The 18917-nt window shown below is 34.8% G+C and overlaps 1 protein-coding gene across 1 annotated transcript; it reads left to right on the top strand.

The window, feature by feature from the left end:
• Positions 1-15267: 15267 nt before the first annotated feature.
• Positions 15268-16326, top strand: LOC117336576 (uncharacterized protein F54H12.2-like). Its single transcript, XM_033897187.1, has one exon. It carries the CDS (start codon positions 15268-15270, stop codon positions 16324-16326), a length of 1059 nt encoding a protein of 352 aa, XP_033753078.1.
• Positions 16327-18917: the final 2591 nt, after the last annotated feature.

Genomic DNA, 18917 nt, shown 5'->3' on the forward strand with positions numbered 1-18917 from the left:
GGAATGTTAAAGATGAATGTTCAATTCAGATGTATGATGACTATGAAATATTTGATATGAGGGTATTCTGTATATGGAATGTTAAAGATGAATGTTCAATTCAGATGTATGATGACTATGAAATATTTGATATGAGGGTATTCTGTATGTGGAATGTTAAAGTTGAATGTTCAATTCAGATGTATGATGACTATGAAATATTTGATATGAGGGTATTCTGTATATGGAATGTTAAAGATGAATGTTCAATTCAGATGTATGATGACTATGAAATATTTGATATGAGGGTATTCTGTATATGGAATGTTAAAGATGAATGTTCAATTCAGATGTATGATGACTATGAAATATTGAGTATAAAGGTATGCTGTAAATGAAATGTTATACTTATATATGAATGTTTCATTATACAGATATATATGGTGTGTATGAAATTTCTGATATGAATGGAAGCTTGAGTTCTCTGTTTATAAAATGATTCAATATTCAATGTTCTCTATAGATGTATGGTGTCTATAAAATATTCAATATGAACATATGCTGTATATGGAATGATAAATTTGAACGCTCAGCAGATTTATGTTGTGTATGGAATATTTTATATTGAGGTTTGCTGTAATTGAAATGTTATACAATGTATATGAATGCTCAGTACAGATATGAAGGTTTGCTGTAATTGAAATGTTATATATGAATGCTCAGTACAGATATGAAGGTTTGCTGTAATTGAAATGTTATATATGAATGCTCAGTACAGATATGAAGGTTTGCTGTAATTGAAATGTTATATATGAATGCTCAGTACAGATATGAAGGTTTGCTGTAATTGAAATGCTATATATGAATGCTCAATGGGAGTTTGAGCATTCTGTGAATCACGTGTTAAATGTTCTCCACACACGTTTGAAAATAACGATTTGAAAACTGAATAAGAATTTAAGTTTAAAAAATAAATCAATTAAAGGGGCATTCCTTCGTTTGGACAGCAGAAACATACAAAATTTCTATTGATGAAATCTACGTCCGAATAAGGATTATATGAGTGTTTGTGCCTACTAGTAATGAAATTAACGCCGAAATGTGCATAAAATTGACAAATCGTTCACAAATACCATCTGTCTTTGCGGTAATTAACGATACTTCGGGGCGAATTAAGGGTTTTTAGGATTAAATGCTTGAAGAACTTTGGTTTATCTTGAGAGTAAACTGCCGTATTTATGTACAAGGGCTGATTGATAAGTTGTGAGCATCGTATTAAAGGATTTGAACTTTGCCGGACATATTGTTTTTTTGTTTGTTTGTTTGTTTGTTTTTTGTTTTGTTTTTTAAACGTAATCCCCTTCAGTATCTATATACTTTTTGCCAGCGGTGTTTAAGGGCCTCAATGCCACTTTTATAGAACTTGTCTTGGCTGTGCAGAAAATTATCCACTGCATGTTAAGATTTAGGGTTAGCGTTACGGTTAGGGTGCCTGAAATAGCTGTTTTCAGTTTTGGAAATAGATGAAAGTCTGATGGAGTGAGATCAGATGTTATGCTCAATCAATTTAAAGCCACAATCGTGAATGGCAGTCAGGGCAATGACAGACACTTTCACCCCAACTCTAACCCTAACCGATTTTGTCCATTTTACAAAAGCCGCTTGTCTTGTTTACTTTAGAGTGCTACCTCGTCGGTATAAACAAACCAAATGAGACCAGTCCTTGGCCATATATAGTCGGAGAATAGTAGGACTTAAAAAGAACATCCTTGAGTACCTCCTTCAATACGAAGCTCAACTTATCAATCAGTCCTCTTAAAGATTTTATCTTTTACTGCTTAGGCAAAATTCATATTTTCTATTAAGTTCCGGTGGTCTAATGATAGGGTGAAGGGCTACATGACCGAAGGATCGCTAGTTCGAGTCCCAGCTAGGGCGCCGTGTTGTATCTTTGAACAAGATACTTTAAAATGTAACGGCCGCCCACAATTCCTAAAGTAATCTCTCTCTTTCTCTTCCCCCCCCCCCCCCCCCCCTCTCTCTCTCTCTCTCTCTCTCTCTCTCTCTCTCTCTCTCACTCACTCTCTATTTGCTGTATATTTATAGTTAATATTTGTTATAATGTAAATATCAGAAATTACACAATAAACATCCAATATGCTAACATGTTTTTTTATTTTTGTTCGTTCGGAGAGTAGAGATAACGTCATTCATCTGACCTACTTATAGAACAAGTTACGGTTATAAATACGGCTATATGGTTAGAGATCGAAGTTGATACTCATAGGTATACAGGAAAGCAGTAATTATGACCATACTTACACTCTCCAGTATACGGAAGTTGTTCCGTTAACATCCGTTCCGTTGTCACCATCCGATTGGTGCTCTTTTTTGAGGATGTGACATAACCTGATCACGAATTTGACATAGATTTACATGCAGGTGCCGTCAGAGAAGCCGAACACGCTTATCCTTACGAAACATCTGGTCTAATTCTAATTATACCTTTTCATTGATATAGTAAATCCGTAGATCTATGTTGTTGATATTTTGGCATCCTTTTATCTATTTTGAGAAGCGTTACAATTTGATTTGCATATCTTGATTCCATATTGTGTTTTACTGTGTTATCTTACAGAAAACTAATAAATTAGAAAACAAAGTTCAAGTAAATAGCTAGATCAGCTGCCCAACCCATATATAATACTTTTTGGGCCATGCTCACCTGTCCGATTACGTAGGTTTTTCCCCCGGTTACCCGGTTTCCTCCCACAGTAAGACCCCTCGCGCCCTTCAATCCGGGCCGACAAGTGTGATTATATAAGTGTGTACAGGTTGTTCCACAATTGTTGTAAAATTAATAAAGATTCCAACTAAACAAATAAAAACATTTGAGAATACTGAAATTAAAACGACACCATAATTCTAGCTCAATATCCATAAAAATATTGTAAAAATAAATACGAACAACAAAACTATAAACCGGAAGTTCCATTGTTTGTTTGTTTGTTGTTGTTTTTTTTTCCAAACAGGTGCAAATCAGTTCACTTGGCCGATTTTCACACTTTTTTCTTTAATTTTTTTTTTTTTTTTTATTATTATTATTATACTTCTTCTAAACGATTTAATGAAGATAAGAATCAGTCTGTTACTTTAAATGGAGTTCCATGAAAACAGGCAGGATTTCTATAGTGTCTTCAGCTTCATCGACAACATTCGCCATGCAAATTTAAAATGAAAAATATGGTAGTGATAACGAAACTACTATATATACCAAAAACTATCGAACATGTTTGTCTTTATATCTCATTTATAAGGAAATAGAATATACAAGTATTTCCAAATGACATTATGATGTTTGGTTTGGTTTATATTGTTTAACGTCCTATTAACAGCCAGGGTCATTTAAGGACGTGCCAGGTTTTGGAGGTGGAGGAAAGCCGGAGTACCCGGAGAAAAACCACCGACCTACGGTCAGTACCAGGCAACTGCCCCAAAAGGGGCCCCGGAACACCTAAACTACTCGGCCACCGCGGCCCCTTAAGATTAAGATGTCAAGAATAAAACTTTCCGATGGTCCTCATCAAACCTGCATCTCCCGAAACCTTATGTTGTTAATTTTTCCGTCGGCAGTCGATTTCTGTCACGGAAAAAAATGGATACCGCAATTTTATGTCTTACATGAGCCAGTTAAGACTAGCGTCTTAGAGTCTGAGGAAAGCAACTTGATAAACTGTTTCTTCGTTAACCCCTGGTTTTCCCATTATATAATCATTGTACGTTTTACTATACCATCACATATAAAACAGTGGGTTTACATCCGACTACTGAACTTCACATCTAAGTTGGTACGTACTACTAAAGATGTTGTTAAGATGATCGTCACTAATTCGTCTACTGAACAATTAAAATAGCACTACCAATACGTTAATATAATACATGATCGTACACACGATGGAATTGAATTGCAAAGACAGCATACAAAGCAAATATAAAGTACCAAAGTTCATATTTTACATATAGATACATATAGCCCTAGTTTCCTCTGGCCCTGACACCATGTCTGGTGTAGGCAACAGTGTGAAATTTTGACTAGCGTAAAGCGAGTGTCTTTATGTACGGACGGAATAAAACACCTAGATGGAGAAATGGGTGTTCTGGGGTAAATAAATGTTCCATGTATCTGTGCCGGAACGGCGTTCTGATTATTAATGATTATATATTGAATCTTAGTGGTGCACATCCTTGAACCCCAGGTCGGCGCTAAAGTCATTACCTCCCTTTGAAGAGTCACCACTTGTTGTGAAGAATTTTACCAGCGGTGTATTTTTTAGCAGACGACACGATTTTACGCTTTTTGTAAGTTTCCGGTCTTAAATTCAACAAATTTATTATTATTACTGTATTTGAAAGATATTCGTATATCGTGGATATTGTATATACGCGAATTAGATGAAAAAAGTTGATAAATGAAGTTTGTTTGTTTAGAAAGTGTCCGATAATCGGATAAATTCAATGTCCAGTGATTAGCGAGTTATCCTTTCATGTTAAATATCACCAAGCTCTCGCCAAGTCAATTGTTCATGAGGTGAGTGTATGAAATGACATTGATTAACGTCAATCGTGTCATCAGAATATCATAAATATTGTAAGATTTCAACAGACTGTAGCCGTCCCCGCTCACAAAGACCCGGAGGCCACCAAACGCTCCAATATTTGCCTAAGTCAATGACAGTGGGAATTATCACATGTCCTGCTGGTTCATATAGCTTGGGTCGAAGAGAGCGAATCGCATCTCCCGCCACAAGAAAGTCCACACAAGGGGAGGTAACTCTTTCAAGATTCCCAACATTTCTCCCCATTTTATAAGATGGGAAATTTAATTTAAATCAATAATGAGAGATTAGCAACTGATATTTGACATTACATAAAATTACACAAATCTAAATAGATTTTAGTTATCTGAAAATATAATCTTAAGAATCATACTCAGTTTTTTTTTCGAAACGAAAGAAACATGATACTTAACATAGTCGTTCAAGTAAGGTGGCCTTTTCACTTGTCGTTCAAACACTTTCCGTCGGCACCACACTGTTCGCGTAGTATGGCAAGCCAAAGTGGGGAAAAAGTCCCTGTTTATTGATATCCATAATTCATTTCAAATATCCATAATTCATTTTTTAAATATCCATGAATGATTTATGGATATCCATAAATGATTTATTGATATTCATAATTCGACTTATTTATGGATATCCATAAATGATTTATGGATATTTAAAAATGAATTATTGATATCCATAAATCGGACCACTGCCAGCAGGGTAGACAACTCTTGGTTGTCTCTATCGGAACTCCTCCGACTTTATACAAGTTAGTTTATTACTGTCGATTTGTGATTTTGTTTCGGTGATTTTAATCTAGATTTGAAATTGAGTAATATCATATATGCATATTGTATTAAAGGCACTTTAAATGGACCTAGATTGATGAAATCTCCTGTTCTTTCTATTTCGTAGTAGAATCTACCTGTCGTAATTGTAGGTATTTTTACTTGAATCTTACTAGCTTTGTAGATCTACATAAATTATGAGCAAACTTTTTGCAACGAATATGTGACATATTACGTACATAGAAATATGATCAGAGAACTGTCAGATAAAGGCAATTTTTGTTTCATTATTTGAAATACATCTGTCTGACCAGAGATAGATTCCACATTGTGTGCCATGTTGTGTTCTCTAATAAAGAACTTGCATACTTCAGGGCGTGTGCTGTTGTTTATTCAATCACGGCCGTTCGTCCTCATGCTACATAAACATGATAAAACACATGATAGAGTAGGTAAGACTAACCGATAAACATGATAGCACGTTATACTAATCGATAAAAACGACATGCCACTCACTCAGCACGAAGGGAAACCGTTATTATACATATTGGTCTCCATATACATGTATATGCCATAAATAATCGAGTAAAAAATACAAGATATGATATACAAGTTCTTTCTAGGTTACATGATCTACCAAGAACAAGAATTACTTAGTATCTATATACGCTTCTATATACTCCATCATCCAAGAAACCCTTGAATAGATTTTAAAATAAAACGCTGTGATCTTGCTAGCATTGAAATTAAACATTTTGGTAGACACCACAATTCACACCCATAAAGTGGCGAAACGTAAACATTTGATTTAATTATTTTACCGATAGATAGAGGATTTAACGCACATAGTTGAGCTCCACTTTTAGTTAAGGTCATGATACCACTTTTAAATTCATTACAAACACGTACTGTGCGTTCAATACTATTAAAATTATAATCTAACATCATACCAACATGTGTTATATCCTTAACCAATGGGAGAAGATGCTTGTAAAGATATAAATATTCGCATCAATATTGCGTTTCTATTTTGTGTAAAGCACCACAGTTTACTATACAATTCACATATCTCGAGCATATTCTGTAAGCTTTTGCGATGTGTACTAAGCAGACACATGTCATCAACTTGTGTTGGGATATTAATCTTAAATCGACAATAAGTGCATAATTTCAATATTTTTCAACGCTATCTAATAAACTTTGTACATTTTAGCACAAAACGCACTCCCTTGTAATCCCTCTCTCTATACGGATCCAACTTGAATTAAAAATCATTAAATACAACACTACTTGTTAATTATATCCGTATATATAGCTTTTAAAATATGCCATGACTTTAAAGTAATACCGATATCATTAAGTTTGTACAGTAAACCAGCATGCCATACAGTATCAAATGCCTTGTTAACGTTGCTGTCTAAGAAGTTCACATAAACATCTAAATCTCTTTCCAAATTATAATGTATGCATTCTTGTAAATTAAAAGAAGTTAACTAACTACATATTGGATTTTTTTTATGTTGATTGCTCTCTATATGGAAAATTATCACATTTAAGAACTGGTTCTAGTCTTCTAGCTAAAATCATAATTATCAAAGACTAAGAAATGTTTTGTTACTCAGTTACAATGAGATTTACATAGAGTTCCAAAGAATAACATTACAGTTTAAAAGACATTCTTTCGTTAAGACAATAGAAATACCTGTATGTTAAAATTATTTATTGTACGTCATGAAATGAAATAAAGCATGATTAATGATCAATGGATGAATGTAAGATTTTATATCTGATAACAAGGTTTTTCTTATTCAATTCATTTCTATCATAGGATCCATATCAGTATTGTAAATGCTAAAGTGGATTAACATAAGCCTATAGCTTATTTCTATATCCGGTTATGTCCACTTTATATGTACATAGTGAACATAGAATTTTGTCTGGCTATGCCGAATTATAGATATCCATAATTAGGATTTATGGATATCCATAAGTCGATTTATGGATATCAATAATTAGGATTTTTGGACATACATAATTCTATTTATGGATATCCATAAATCGAATTATGAACCTTAACTTTGAGTAGTATATTCTAATGTTGCCACATTGATCTAACACTTAGATCTTTTTATCTGTCTTTCTTCTGTCCATTCTTTGCCTTTCTTTTTTTTTAATTATTATAACTTGTAAAAACGCAAAAACGTGCTCATTCCAATTGTACAATTACGTTAAAACAATCGAGCATGTTCCCATCATTCATTTATTCCTTATATCTATCTTTGAAAATGTATCCATTTATGGATATCCATAAATAGCTATTTCATTTTTATTAATTCAAAGTTCGTAATGAACTAATTCATCAATTTCTATTCATTTTATTCATTAATATATCATAGCTTTCTTTGAAAATGAATTTGTTACATTAATTTATGTGCTTATTTTACTAAATGACATGGGTAAATGATTTGACGCTTTTACAAGAACTTATATCAAACTGACGTAATTTGATTTAATAGAATTCTTCCGGTGGGAAATCTTTGAAGAAATATCTATTCATTTATCTATTCAAAAATTGCTACATCATCATCATCATCATCATCATCATCACACCTATCATAATCATTATCATCACACCCACGTATCATCATCATCATCATCATCATCATCATCACACCTTTCATAAATATTTGAACAATTTAAGTCAATTTCCCTATACATATTTAGGCTTATGTCGATTTAACAGCTACAAATGAGAAAAATAGCTGAACAACAATATAACGCACTCAGATGTTGACCGCTATGGTAATTATTCGGTATATTATAATTCTAGAGATTTAGGACTTCTCTCCATTGTTCATGAGAGATATCATGATTCTATGGCTTACGTTTGGCACCCTGCCAAACGTTTAAAATGGTGCCATTTGGCGCCATTTTTTAAACGTTTGGCAGGGTGTCAAACATAAGCCATAGGAATCATCTCTTCTCTCTCACTGTATTTCATTCTATTTTTAGCCCTTACATTCTATTTTTAGCCATTTCATTCTATGTTAAGCCTAATACTGACCATTTCTAATACTTACCTAGACTGACCATTTCTAAATACTTACCTTTTTACTTTGAGAATGCTTTTGCAGGAAGTCCAGGTGAGAAGTTTAGCTGAGAAGTCTTTGGTTGAGATGTCTGGATGATTACCAAAAAACATTGGAACCAAATTCATCAGAGGCCTTGGTGATTAAAACAAGATCTCATGACAAATGATCCTGATGACAGGTAAAAAGTTTCTGTCTGTGTATCAGCCATGCTAGATTTGTTACACCCCATTTTTAAATATGTGTAAACCGCCAAACTTTCCAGAATGAGGCTGTGAAGAATTCAACATGGCAGCTTCCATGTGTTTACATTACCTCAGGATGTTTATGGGTTTTAACATTATAAAATATAGCAGGTAAGTTGTGTTTTTAATCTTTTTGATCTGATCAAAGAATATTTATTTTAAATGTATGAGTATATTATAGAATGAAGCTGTTTTTATCATGATTTACGGAGATTGATTTGTTGGTGCTCAAGTTATTGACTCAGTGTTACGGAGGTCATTTTTTGCAGATTACAGTAGATTTAGATGGTTTGTATTGTAAAATGGAATCATCTCAGTTCAAAATAATCATTATGAATTGATGTCTTCATAACAGTAGTAAAATAAAGGTTTTGTTTTGTTGCTAGAACTAAAAATACTACCATGGTAAAATGCTTTCACTTTCTATTCCCGGAACTGTGACGTCACAGCCATAACTGTCTTGAGTTGTACGGAGGTCATTTTCCGTAAATTACAATAGATTTAGATAGTTTGTATTGTAAAATGGAATCATGTCAGTTCAAAATAATCATTCTGAGTTGATGTCTTCATAACAGTAGTAAAATAAAGGTTTTGTTTTGTTGCTAGAACTAAAAATACTACCATGGTAAAATGCTTTCACTTTCTATTCTCGGAACTTTCTAGACAGTGTGACGTCACATCCATAACTGTCTGAAGTTGTACGGAGGTCATTTTCCGTAAATTACAATATATTTAGATGGTTTTTATTGTAAAATGGAATCATGTCAGTTCAAAATAATCATTCTAAAACTGTGTCTTTTTAACATGGTGTTTTAACATGCTAACATGTTATTTTAACATGCTGATTTGCTGTTTTGACATGTTTATATGGTGTTTTTAGCATGTTAACATGCTGTTTTAAATTCATGATTTTGTCATTTTTGTTGTTTTTGTCATGTTTTGTCATGTTTGTCATGATTTTGTCATTTTTGTCATGTTTTGTCATGTTTGTCATGATGTTGTCATTATTTGTCATGTTTTGTCATGATGTTGTCATTTTTGTCATGATGTTGTCATTATTTGTCATGTTTTGTCATGTTTTGTCATGTTTGTCATTATTTTGTCATTATTTGGTCATTATTTGTCATTTTGTCATGTTTTGTCATGATTTTGTCATTTTTGTCATGATTTTGTCATTATCCTTCAGAGAGGCCTGACATTCTTCCATTACAGTTGTCTTGGAGATTGGAATCAATTCAATATAATTCTGATTGAAATGCAAGAATTCACATGACCCTGACGTTTTGAAAGGTGAAGTGAAGTCAAATCTATTTTTGGAATAAAGAAAACAGTTGCCAACAAGTGTATCCACGTAAACATCGTACGGGAAACATGTATCATTTCTATGATGTTGTCAACTTCAGCATACACCATGTTAAAAATCATTCGGTCGCCAATCAAATTTTACCTGAGGTGGAAACTGAGAAAAAGCAAAAGCTGGATAACATTGATAATGTGCATCAAAACAAAAAATGATTATTGGGAAGTGATAAATGATGTAGACCGTACATGTTTACGTGGAAAATTAGTTTGTGAAATATTTACCAAAGATTTATGTGAAGTGCAAAGAACCGATTCATTTCTTAAACAATTTGAACTGTTAGCAGCACATGAAAAGGTATAAAAGGAGTTGCAATGAATATATGAATAAGGAAAAATGTTGTCAAAAAAGCAGAAAGATGTTCTGAAGAAGATATGGTATGATCCAAAACATGTGTTGGGATTCACTGGCCCCAAGAGGTTGTATGAGGGTATAAAAAAGAAAGGCAAACTGAAGATAAGTCTATCACAGGTCACTGCTTGGTTGCAGAATCAAGATCCCTATAGTGTAAGAAGACAAGTTAGACACAAAACACCAAAAGTCAAAACTCCTTTGGTCAGTGTGGATTACATGTGGGATGCTGATTTAGCAGATGTCTCCAATATCAAAGACTATAATGACGGCATCACGTTCTTACTGGTTGTTGTGGATCATTTTTCACGGTATGCTTGGGTACTCTCCCTTAAAAACAAGAAGGCTACCACAGTGTTGGAGGCTTTCAAAAAAATATTTGCAGAACGTCAGCCCATCATCGTCAGATCAGATCATGGAAAAGAATTCTTAAACAACGCATTTCAAAAGCATTGCAAAGCCATTGGGGTCACACACATTGCAAGTCACAGTGCTCATAAAGCTGCATTTGCTGAATCATTTATAGGGAAGTTGAAAAATATTTTGTACAGATACTTGCATTCCAATCAAACGTTTACCTTTGTCGATGTGTTACCTGACATCATTAGAAATTACAACAGTAGAACACACTCTGGTCTGTATGGATTTGCACCCAAGGATGTAGACAATGACACACAAAACATCATCTTTTCGAAAAGAGACCATGAACCTCCCAAGAAAAAGATGCCACACAAATTCAAAAAAGGAGATCAAGTGAGGCTGAGTTACAAAGTCCGTGAATTCCGTCGGGGGTGGCATCAGAAATGGACAGATGAACTATTCATAGTCTCTCACAGATATTACAGAGGAAGTGTTCCGGTTTATAAAGTCAAAGATATGATGGGTGAACAGATAGAAGGGGTTTTCTACGCTCAATAATTACAAAAGGTCTACAAATCAAAAGAAACGAAGTGGAAAATAGAAGAAGTCTTAAAAGTTAAGAGAGTCAAAGGAAAGAAATTAGCGTTGATTAGATGGTTAGGATGGCCAAAAAAATTTGATTCCTGGATAGATTATGATGACATTGAAGTGCCCACAAAAACTATAAATAAGCTGAAAAAAACACCAAAATAAAGAAAACCATGGCTTACGTGTGTCAATTTTGTTCAAAAATGTACACGTTGAAAAACTCTCTGGATCAACATATCAGAAGAAAACATTTCAAAGATCTACGTGAAATACCGTGCTCATCATCTGGCAAAATTACCTCTCGGGAGGAATTTGATATAGTTAATGTACCTGAACACATGTTACCCCCAGTACCTAGAGGACATTTCTTGCCCTGGAAACATCCCTTTACCTGTATGATAGCAGGTCCCACAGGAAGTGGAAAAACAACGTTTGTGAAGAGGTTTATAGACAACATTCAACAGATGATGACTCCCATACCGGATAAAATCCTGTGGTGTTATGGAGAATATCAAACGATCTATGGTTTCATTGACAAAGTAGAGTTTCATGAAGGTTTACCTGATCTAATGGAACTAGACACGTCTGTGAATAATTTGATAGTGATAGATGATTTGATGTCTGAAGTTAACTCTGACGTGACGTCATTATTCACCAAGAAGAGTCATCATTGCAACATCAGCGTCATGTATATAGTTCAGAATTTATTTTGTCAGAGTAAAAAACATAGAGACATCAGTTTGAATACTCATTACATTGTTTTGATGAAAAATCCTAGAGATTCGTCACAAGTCAGGTGTTTGTCTCAGCAGATGTTTCCCGGTAAAACTTTACTGATGGAAGCCTACAAGGATGCTACTCTTCATCCTCATGGATATCTGTTGGTAGATTTGAAACAAAACACTCCTTCAGATCTCAGATTACGTACATGTGTATTTCCTGGAGAGTATCAGTTTGTGTATGTCCCCTAAAAACGTATATATATATGCTTCATGGACGGTAGATGTTGTTTGACGAAGATGTCTTCATATTTGGAGAAACATTGTAAAGACTTGGAGTATTTTTGCCAAGCCGAACCTTCTATACGCAAAGCCATCCTGGAAAAGGCCAGTAAAAGTTTCATATACTGTTTATGTGAGTGCATACAAAACATTCTACAGGGTCGTTTGCCTTTGACACCACAGCAAAAGAAACGATTGTCCCGTCACAAACAAAAGTGTAGACAATTATTGAAATCTCCGTTCAAAACTAAAAAACGTATCATTCAACAAGGAGGATTTTTACCTGCCATCACATCCATCTTACTACCCTTGGCAACACAAGTCCTGTCCGGTCTATTTAAAAGATGAAAAAAAAGATACTGGACGTACAAGGTCCCGTCACCAACTTCAGACCTAAGCCTCCTGTAGACTCTTTCGTGAAATCCCTTCACCAAATTGAGGGGGAAATGGCAAGTACTTTGCAACGTGAAGATCTTCCACTTGACGAAAAAATGACTTTGTATGATCAGGATTTAAGAAAATACCTTTCTAGACATCAACAATACAAACAGGATGGTTTAACACCCAAGGTAGTCACTACCATCGAAAATTTTCCCAAAGAAGACCTCACACGTAAACTTGTTTTGCAGAGTGTACCAAAAACTGCTCAATCTAAGACAGAAATGTTGATGGATAGATTAAAACAGGTAGTTCAGTGGAACGACAAAGGAGAATTTGGATATAAAGGTGCCCCGGTGATTTCAGGTTCTAATCTAGTGGATTTAGTGGGCAACGCTACACGTCAAAGGTCTCTGAAACACGTCAATCCTCAGGGGATGAATACCTTTCTAACAGCTTTAAGGGATCTGAATGTCCCTCAGAGCTGGATAAGTAATAAAGAATATTTGGATAAAATGCAAACTGTTGCCTCTACTCCTTTACCAACGATAAGAGAGACTATACCATCTGGAGAAATGTCTTTGGCTAGACCTCCAGCCACTCTTACATCTATGATGCCATCTCCAGTGACCCCATTGGCTACATCTCAATCTACTCATACACCATCTCATGTTACCCCTTTGGCTACATATCAAGATTTTCATACACCGATACCATCTGGAGCTACCCCTTTGACTACATCTGAGAACACCCTCCTATCTCCAACACAAATGGATTGGAAGGAATACAGTGATGAGAGTGGCTACAACACTTTTTCTACACCCACTTCACGATCAACGTTACCTAGAAAACCGGTTTCAGACATGCTAAAGAAATGGAAAAAATTTAAGCCTACAGATTAGAGCCCGGAAAAAGTATAAAAGTCATCGAAACACTCCAGTCAAATCATAATAAAATGACTGACAATACCAGTGTAACCTCTAAGTGGTTGTTGTTTGGTACCAAACTGCCAAGAGAAGAAATTGTTTTCTTTTGTCAAGTGTGCATCATCTATATCATCATCTGCTGTAGCATCTATCATCTGAGCATAGGTCATCCACTAGAGTCTCTGTGGGTTTCTTTGTTGAGCAGTGGTATTGACTATCTAATACCTAGTCCTACTCTGAAAAAGAAAGATGTTTTACATAACCCTTCCTAGTAATAGTTCAATGGAGTACTTTCAAGACAATACATTAGCAACTTACAAGACACGTTTGCCCCAACCTCTAGATCTCAAAGGTTCTTGGGAGATGGGTCTAGCTGAAATTCAATATCCTCACTCTTGGTTCAACGTACGTGAAGGTGAATTGTGGTTGGAGATGATCGTTGGTGGCAGTGACAATGTTGCTAATGTTGAATTTGATCCCGGAGCTGCATTAAAACTTTACGTTAAACCAGGTTATTATCCCAATGTGCTCAATGTTTTAGAATACATATGGGGGGCCAAAACAATGGTATCACATGGAGATATGTTCAAGATTTCTACCGATGAAATTGATCAGAGGGTAACTTTGACTATATCTACTGGCTTACGTTTAAATCTCAGTCCTATGCTGACAAAATTATTAGGATTTGAGTATTCACGGTTTTCTGAAGGAAAACACACTGGCAGGAACATGGCTGACGTTCGTCAAGGTTTCTATTCCATTTATGTCTACTGTCCTTTGGTTGAACCACAGATGGTGGGTGATTCCAGGGTTCCACTTGTCAGAATAGTTCCAATTGAGGATATGCCAGGACATGTCATCAGTAAAGAATTCCAACCAATTCATTATGTACCGTTACAACAACGTCAATTTCAAGAAATAGAAATAATGTTGAGAGACGATACAGGCAAACCCATTCCATTTGAGAGAGGAAAAGTTGTCGTCACCTTACATTTTAAGAGGCATTCTTTAGGTTCAATTTATCAGAACTAAATGGTCTATATAAGAAAGTATTATTAGGCTCAAACTGAAGAAAAGCAATCGATATGAAAGCTGCTCACCAATGTAATAGAAACCTATTTGATAGGTATTACTTGAATCAAGCTGGGGGAGGTGGTAGTGGAAATGTCTTCAGAGGAACGAGAATGCAGAGAGGTCATGGTATAGGAGGTCTGTTTAGAGGTTTATTCAAAACCATTAAGCCTTTACTTCATTCTGGAATGAAGAGCATCGCTCCAATTGTGAAGAAAGGAGTGAGACTTGTAGGAAAATAAGCAATTGATTCTGGCATGAAATTGACTAGTGATTTGCTAAAGGGGGAAAACATCAAAAATGCTGCAAGAAAACGTGCCATCGAAGCTAGAGATCAGCTTAAGCGTAAAGCTTTGCAAGACCTAAGGCCACCTGGAAGGAGAAAAAGGAAAAGAAAACAATCATCCAATCAGCATTAGAGCAAAAGATATCTTTGATGCATGATTCCCCCCCCCCCCCCCCCCCCCCCCCAAAAAAAAGGCATATATATATGTGTGTGTGTAGTTTATACAGAGTGGCGTTGAAAGATGTCTTTAGTTCATCAGAACTCCTGTGAATGTGTCCAGTCAGAATTAGATTTATTCGATACACCACCCACTCAAACCAGTGTAGAAGATGGATACTGGCATCAAATTGGAACGGTCACATCTGTCAATGATGGTGGCCCTTATGTCTTTGACGTATCAGGAGCTGGAGATGATTACTTGGATCTAGCAAATACTTCCCTCTACGTGAAAGCACAGATCCTCAATAATGATAGCACCAACCTTACCGATGAGAACGTTGCACCTGTTAATCTTTGGTTACATTCACTCTTCGGGGATGTCAGCGTCTGTCTCAATGAAAAACTAGTCTCGTCACCCAACAATATGTATCCATTCAGAGCTTACCTGGAAACGCTACTCAGCTATGGTCCTGCAGCCAAAGAATCTCAGTTGACCAGTGGAATGTGGTATAAGGATACAGCTGCGCAAATGGACACTGCAGGAAACGATAATCATGGCTACATCAAGAGGAAATTGTCAACAGCAACCAGCAGATCTGTGGAAATGATGGGAAGACTCCATTCTGACCTATTTGCCCAGGAAAGATATCTTGTCAATAATGTGAACATGAAAATAACGTTAACCAGAAGTAAAGATGTTTTCTGTTTGATGGGAGAAGACAAAGAATTCAAAGTTGTCATCAAGGACATCTATCTAAACGTGAGAAAAGTTAGACTGAGTCCATCGGTGAGACTGGCCCATGCAAAAGCCCTGGAAATATCACCTGCCAAATACCCAATCAGAAGAATTGCAATGAAAGTATTTTCTGTTCCAAGAGGAAATCACAATTTTGTAAAGGATAATCTGTTTCTAGGACAAATGCCTAAGAGATTGGTCATCGGATGTGTGGACAGTGATGCCTATAGTGGACTCATCACCAAGAATCCTTTTCATTTTAAAGATTTTGATATTAATTTTGTTGTCCTGAACGTGGATGGCAAACAAGTCCCCACCAAGCCTTTGCAGCCAAATTTCACTCAGAAACATTACGTAAGAAGCTACATGGGTCTGTTTAACACTACCGGCAAAACACTTTCGTGACGAGGGTAATAACATCTCAAAGGATGAATATGGCACTGGTTTTACCCTGTTTGGATTTGATCTGACACCTGACCTTTCAGAAGTGGGCACATTTCATCTTATAAAAAAGGGAAACTTGTCTTTGGAAGTGCATTTCGGAACAGCCCTAGCCAATACCATCAACGTTGTGGTGTATGCTGAATTTGACAATATCATATAAATAGATCGTAACAGACAAATTCTTTTTGATTATAGTGCATGATGAATACTTTAGAAATAGAACTGATCCTACAAGCCGTTTCTCCTCATTTTGCAGGGGTGTATGCTAGAAATACATTACCTTCATGTCCTTTAAGTGTTCCTAGTTTCATGGTTTGTAATACTGACCCAGATAATAAACAAGGGCAACATTGGATTGCTATGTATATAGATGAAAAAAGACGTGGAGAATATTATGATCCTTATGGATTGTCTCCCTTTCATTTAGATTTTATCAATTTCTTAAACCGGCAATGTAAAACATGGATTTATAATCCCGTTGCAGTACAGCATTTGAACTCTCTAGTGTGTGGTCAACATTGTATATATTACTTGGTTCACCGAGAGATGGGAATGACCATGAATGACATCACCGAATATCTTCAATCAGAATGGCATGCCAATACTTACATTGTAGATGATTTCGTTCATCATCTTGAACGTTACTTGTTATAATAGTAATGAGTATACATTGTTATTAATTGCAGGTTTTGTGTAATGACTGTATGTATTGCAATCCATATCTTATAAAAATATTGATTGTTTAATTAAGAAATCATTGTTTGTATATACGTTTGTGAATATAATAAAAGAAAAAAAAGTATGAATTACGTTATTTTTTTCAATTATAATTCTATTGAATTGATTCCAATCTCCAAGAAAGCTGTAACTGAAGAATGTCTGTCCTCTCAGAAAATTAATGATAGAATCATGACAAAACATGACAAAAATGACAAAATAATGACAAAACATGACAAAATCATGACAAAACATGACAAAATAATGACAAAATCATGACAAAACATGACAAAATCATGACAAAACATGACAAATAATGACAACATCATGACAAAACATGACAAAATCATGACAAAACATGACAAATAATGACAACATCATGACAAAAAATGACAAAATAATGACAAACATGACAAAACATGACAAATAATGACAACATCATGACAAAAATGACAAAATCATGACAAAACATGACAAAATCATGACAAAACATGACAAATAATGACAACATCATGACAAAAATGACAAAATCATGACAAATCATGACAAAACATGACAAAACATGACAAAATCATGACAAAACATGACCAAACATGACAAATAATGACAACATCATGACAAAATGACAAAATCATGACAAAACAAAACATGACAAAACATGACAAATAATGACAACATCATGACAACATCATGACAAAAATGACAAAATCATGACAAAACATGACAAAAATGACAAAATCATGACAAAACATGACAAAATCATGACAAAACATGACAAATAATGACAACATCATGACAAAATCAAAATCATGACAAAAATGACAAAATCATGACAAAACATGACAAAATAATGACAAAATCATGACAAAAATGACAAAATCATGAAAATACATGACAAAAATGACAAAATCATGACAAAACATGACAAAATCATGACAAAACATGACAAATAATGACAACATCATGACAAAACATGACAAAATCATGACAAAACATGACAAAATAATGACAAATAATGACAACATCATGACAAAACATGACAAAATCATGACAAAACATGACAAAACATGACAAAATCATGACAAAATCATGACAAAACATGACAAATAATGACAACATCATGACAAACATGACAAAATCATGACAAAACATGACAAAACATGACAAAAATGACAAAATCATGACAAACATGACAAAACATGACAAAACATGACAAAAACAACAAAAATGACAAAATCATGAATTTAAAACAGCATGTTAACATGCTAAAAACACCATATAAACATGTCAAAACAGCAAATCAGCATGTTAAAACAACATGTTAGCATGTTAAAACACCATGTTAAAAAGACACAGTTTTAGAATGGTTATTTTGAACTGACATGATTCCATTTTACAATAAAAACCATCTAAATATATTGTAATTTACGGAAAATGACCTCCGTACAACTTCAGACAGTTATGGATGTGACGTCACACTGTCTAGAAAGTTCCGAGAATAGAAAGTGAAAGCATTTTACCATGGTAGTTTTCTAGCAACAAAACAAAACCTTTATTTTACTACTGTTATGAAGACATCAACTCAGAATGATTATTTTGAACTGACATGATTCCATTTTACAATACAAACTATCTAAATCTATTGTAATTTACGGAAAATGACCTCCGTACAACTCAAGACAGTTATGGCTGTGACGTCACAGTTCCGGGAATAGAAAGTGAAAGCATTTTACCATGGTAGTATTTTTAGTTCTAGCAACAAAACAAAACCTTTATTTTACTACTGTTATGAAGACATCAATTCATAATGATTATTTTGAACTGAGATGATTCCA

This window comes from Pecten maximus, chromosome 10 (assembly GCF_902652985.1).
Source record: "Pecten maximus chromosome 10, xPecMax1.1, whole genome shotgun sequence".
In the NCBI taxonomy this organism is placed as follows: Eukaryota; Metazoa; Mollusca; class Bivalvia; order Pectinida; family Pectinidae; genus Pecten; species Pecten maximus.